General features: G+C 39.1%; 1 protein-coding gene across 2 annotated transcripts; it reads right to left on the bottom strand.

The window, feature by feature from the left end:
* On the bottom strand, positions 1 to 3,917 carry ethe1 (ETHE1 persulfide dioxygenase). Of its 2 annotated transcripts, XM_080039316.1 has the most exons (8): positions 3,725 to 3,917; positions 3,344 to 3,488; positions 2,545 to 2,689; positions 1,767 to 1,915; positions 1,474 to 1,603; positions 1,218 to 1,307; positions 605 to 721; positions 1 to 452 (listed from the first exon to the last, which is right to left on the bottom strand). In XM_080039316.1, exons 2-8 carry the CDS (start codon positions 3,374 to 3,376, stop codon positions 406 to 408), a joined length of 711 nt encoding a protein of 236 aa, XP_079895442.1. In that variant the 5' UTR covers positions 3,377 to 3,488; positions 3,725 to 3,917; the 3' UTR covers positions 1 to 405. The 2 variants fall into 2 exon arrangements, with proteins under 2 accessions (XP_079895442.1, XP_079895441.1); XM_080039315.1 differs by having other exon boundaries at positions 3,344 to 3,917.
* Positions 3,918 to 4,271: the final 354 nt, after the last annotated feature.

Here is a 4,271-nt window from a genome sequence, read left to right as displayed (position 1 = left end):
ATAAAAACAAAGCAGAATATTAAAAACATGCTCACATTTAAGTTTATTTAAAATACAAAAATTATATTAGTGGTTTTTCCTAATGTACATTATCTTTAACACGCATTTGTAACAGTTAAAACTGATTGCATTTGATTAGTAAGCATGATCACAATGTAACATATCTAGCTGCAAATTACAGCTATTCAAATATACATCTTTGCATTGATGTAGAAATACACATTATAAAGCACTTTCAGTTTTAATGTATGCAGTTTTACTGGTTAATCAAGCTGAGATGAAAAAATGTAAATGTTGATCACTTGCTATGATGTAGCTGATTGAATGTCACTGATTGTATTAAAATGGTAAATGGACTGCACTTATATAGCCATTTTTTCCGAAATCCATTCTTTTGCGGTACATTCATACTTGGTGAACTCCACAAACCAGATTAGCAGGCACTGAAATATCTGCAAGAGAGAAAGAGAAAAGAGAAACAGACTTCTTTCAGATATAGAAATATGGGAGCCGGATATTTTAATAAACTAAGTGTTAGATTAGGAAGTAGATGTTATGTGTGTTATGTTTACTAACTACTAACAGCAAGGGTGTATTTTGGTACCTATTTTCTTGGGCTTTGGGAGATTCAGGTTGTTCATAATGTTCACAAACTCGTCCCGGCTCTTGGTCAAGCGTGGGTTAAACTTGCGCTCCTCACCGACCGTAGACATGGTCTGACCTGAAAAACACACAGACACAGTCCGATATGTCACCTATGAAAACTGCGGTCTTAACGTTTTCCAGATTTTCCAACCTCTCTGATCATTCAAAAGAAATAGAGTATTTCACAAGTGCAGAGAAATCACGTGGTGCTGGCAGACAAGTGATACATTGTAAGTAATTAGTGACATAACTATGTATCAAATATAATTGTTGACTCTCTTGACTGTCAGTTTTTTCTGATCTTTTATCACTAAAGTTTCAAATTAGCAAACAATAAATTGAATAAATATGAATGACTATAATGAGGCATGTATGGCGCTTGTATTTTTTGTGTTGTAACAATATGGACATCACATCAGTATTGTATGCTGCAGGTGGGAAAATACTGAAAAGAGCTTTATAATGTTATACTATATTGTGATGCCTAATATCTGTCTATGTGCGTAGCCAATTTTTACACCAGAGACATGAGATATGATATGAACGTTCAGATGTGTGGGTTTTCAGCCAACCGTGGTAGTCATGTGCTGGGAAGACGAGGCACTGGTCAGGCAGGGAAAAGATCTTCTCATGGACTGACTGGTAGAGCCTCTTAGCACAGCCTAAATTAGAAAAAAATTATATGAATTATTCCAAAAGAAAAACAGATGCAATACTGCCCTCTTGTGTTTTCCTAGCAGCTTTACAGAAATAAAGACTGATGGAAATCAATGATAGTTCCAGAAAAATGAAGATTATTATTAAGACGACGTTAGAGTGTATATGTACCCTGCTGGAAGTCTGTCCTGCCGCAGCCTCTGATGAGCAGACAGTCCCCAGTAAAAGCCATGCTCTGATCCGCAGACACCAGCGACACACACCCATCTGTGTGTCCCGGTGTTTCTCTCACTGTCAGATACTAAATGGGAAGAAGACGTAAAGGTGAACTCAAAGCATGTAAACACATATGTTATCAAGCAACTTAGTAGGAGTTATTTATTCAGTTACATCTATACATTTTGACACACTAAACACAAAAACACAGATGTATGGATTGAAATTATGCTCAACGAACTTCTTACATGTTTTCCGAAGGGGATCTTGTCTCCCTCTGACAGGAAGATATCTGCAGAGGCGCCGCTGTGTTTGGAGATGGCACTCTTCAGCCCAACCAGTCTTTTCTTCATCAGCCCAGTGCTGGTGATATGGTCAGCGTGGCAGTGGGTGTTTACTATCAGAATAAGAACAGTTTTTGGTTCTACATTAGGTTCACAAATAATTAAATGCAGTAATTCAAAGCTAATTCTAATAGCAACAAATAGTAAAGGTGTCTTGTTTTATGTGTGTTTAGAGTTGTATCTGTTGTAAAGGATAACAGTCCATTGGTCATTGTGTTAAACACCTATTCGATTATTTTACATGTACTTCTGCATATATATATTGACAAAATACTGTGATGCTGATTTTAGCCACATTGTCCAATCAACTATATACAATTGTCTAAGGGACTGGCCAAACTGGCTAAACTAAGGTTTAATAAGATAACTCAGAATATAGATGTGACTATTACAAAGGGCGAAAACAAATCAGTTTATTTGTATAGCCCAATATCATAAAGAGACATTTGCCTCAGTGGGCTTCATATTCCATACAGTATGACACCCTCTGCCCTTAGCCATAATATATCTCCAAGGCAAAGTTACCTTGTACTTTTTTCAACAGAATCTGAGAAGTAAATGTGCAGTGGACATGTATCCCATGTAAAGAGGGGTCTGTGTTGTTAGATAAGAACTATTGGACACACTGTTATTGAAATGTTCAGTCTGAATGGAATAACCCAGCCACAGGAAGTCAAGATACCTGCCACGTTTAGATTGAGCCCCAGTTCATGTATGAGCTTCAGGTCCCTGTCAATGGTCTCCAGCACAGGATCAATGAGGATCGCTTCTCTGGTGTCTGTGTCTGCCAGCAGGTAGGTGTAGGTGCTGCTCTCCAACTCAAACAGCTGAGCAGAGAGAAAAAACAAGTTTAGGGAGTGACTCAGCAATAAAGCAAAGATGGTAACAACAGTTGGTCATGATGCACAGCACACCCACTTGTTGTTTGCGTCTAGTTAAGCCTACGTGTAACACTTTGTTTTGAATACATGTGAGATTGTGCCACCCTATGCTGTCAAATTGACAAATAAAATTAACTTTGAAGTAAGTGGACCTTGATTTGACACTGTTTTGCCAACTCAAATATGGCTAAGGCTGTTGTAAGGCTACATAAGCCTGATCATTTGATGTCAATTGCAATGCCATAACTTTCAGCCATCACATTTCCATAACATTGTAGGCCCTAGGCTATAGGTTAGTCTACCGGTTTGCAGCGGTACTGCAAAAACATTGCTTAGGCAATATAAAGGGTGTGTTTGGCTGCAGAACTTTCTACCAAAATCCACGTTTGAATTGCATTCAAAGTCAAATGATGAATGATCCTAACTAAATTATCGGGTTTATCTTACAGGACATTTAAGCTATGGCTATCTTTGCCTAGCTCACTTCATAGGCTACTATCGCTAACGTTAGCTATCAGCACACATTAACAAATTGCAACAAACAAATTGCTACTCTAAGCTACATAAACTGGAGCCCAAAACCATGCATTATGGACCTACTTGTCTGAAGAGCAGTCCTTCGGTCAGCGCCATCCTGGAGGAGTATGATCTGCTAGCAGCTCGTAGTGGGTGAATGCCGGTAGTTACCCCGGGACAGGAGCGCCTGTTCTCGGCTGCAGCGTAACTAGAACCCTCGGTATTTGTTCTAAGGAAAACCGCGAGAGCCCGTTGAACTGGTTTAATCTTCCTCATTACTGAGCACATTGTTGTTCGTGGATAATCTCCTGACTGCTCCGATAATAATCTAAAGAATAAACTGTTCTTAGCCTACTTATTTGAACGGTTGCAGATGTGAGCATAAAACGATATAGCAGCGTTAACCTCGAGCTTAGAGCAGATAATGTCAAATGTCCTTAAAGTAAAACTCACGGTTAGTCTCACCTGGGAAGAAGAGGAACCCGGAGATATATGCGGGTATGTTACATAATTATTCACTTGTAGCCTATCCTATCTGCAAATGGTGCCAATAGGCTATCGGTGTTTGTTATTTAGTAACAAAATGTGGGTTTGTCCACTGGGCTATAAGTCCTTAGGGTCATCCTCCACAGTCATGAGTCAGACCACGAGCGCCACCTGTGCGCGTTCGTGTAGCATGCACAGGCACGAGTCTGCTGTGGCCTACGTGACTATTCACATCACATCTGACTATACTTTATCAGGAAGTCTCACACACCACCCAAACTAAACAAAGCCACATAAAATGTACCGTCACGGTCACCTGACATAGGCTAGGTTAAAAAAATAAATGCATTAGGCCTACCTAAAACGTGTAGGCTAATTGTCTATAAACTATAAAAGTAAATTTAATCAGTGTTTGGCATCATAAAGTTAACAAAATGGGAAATGATAACACTACACATAGGCTACTACTTACTCTGAGTGCCTTCTTTTAGGTTGTATTCAAACAAAACCATGTCATTTTAACCAT

The sequence above is a fragment of the Ammodytes marinus genome (genome assembly GCF_949987685.1).
Source record: "Ammodytes marinus genome assembly, chromosome: 13".
Classification (NCBI taxonomy): Eukaryota; Metazoa; Chordata; class Actinopteri; order Uranoscopiformes; family Ammodytidae; genus Ammodytes; species Ammodytes marinus.
The sequence above is the reverse complement of the archived record's forward strand: the minus strand, read 5'-3'. Positions and strand labels throughout refer to the sequence as shown.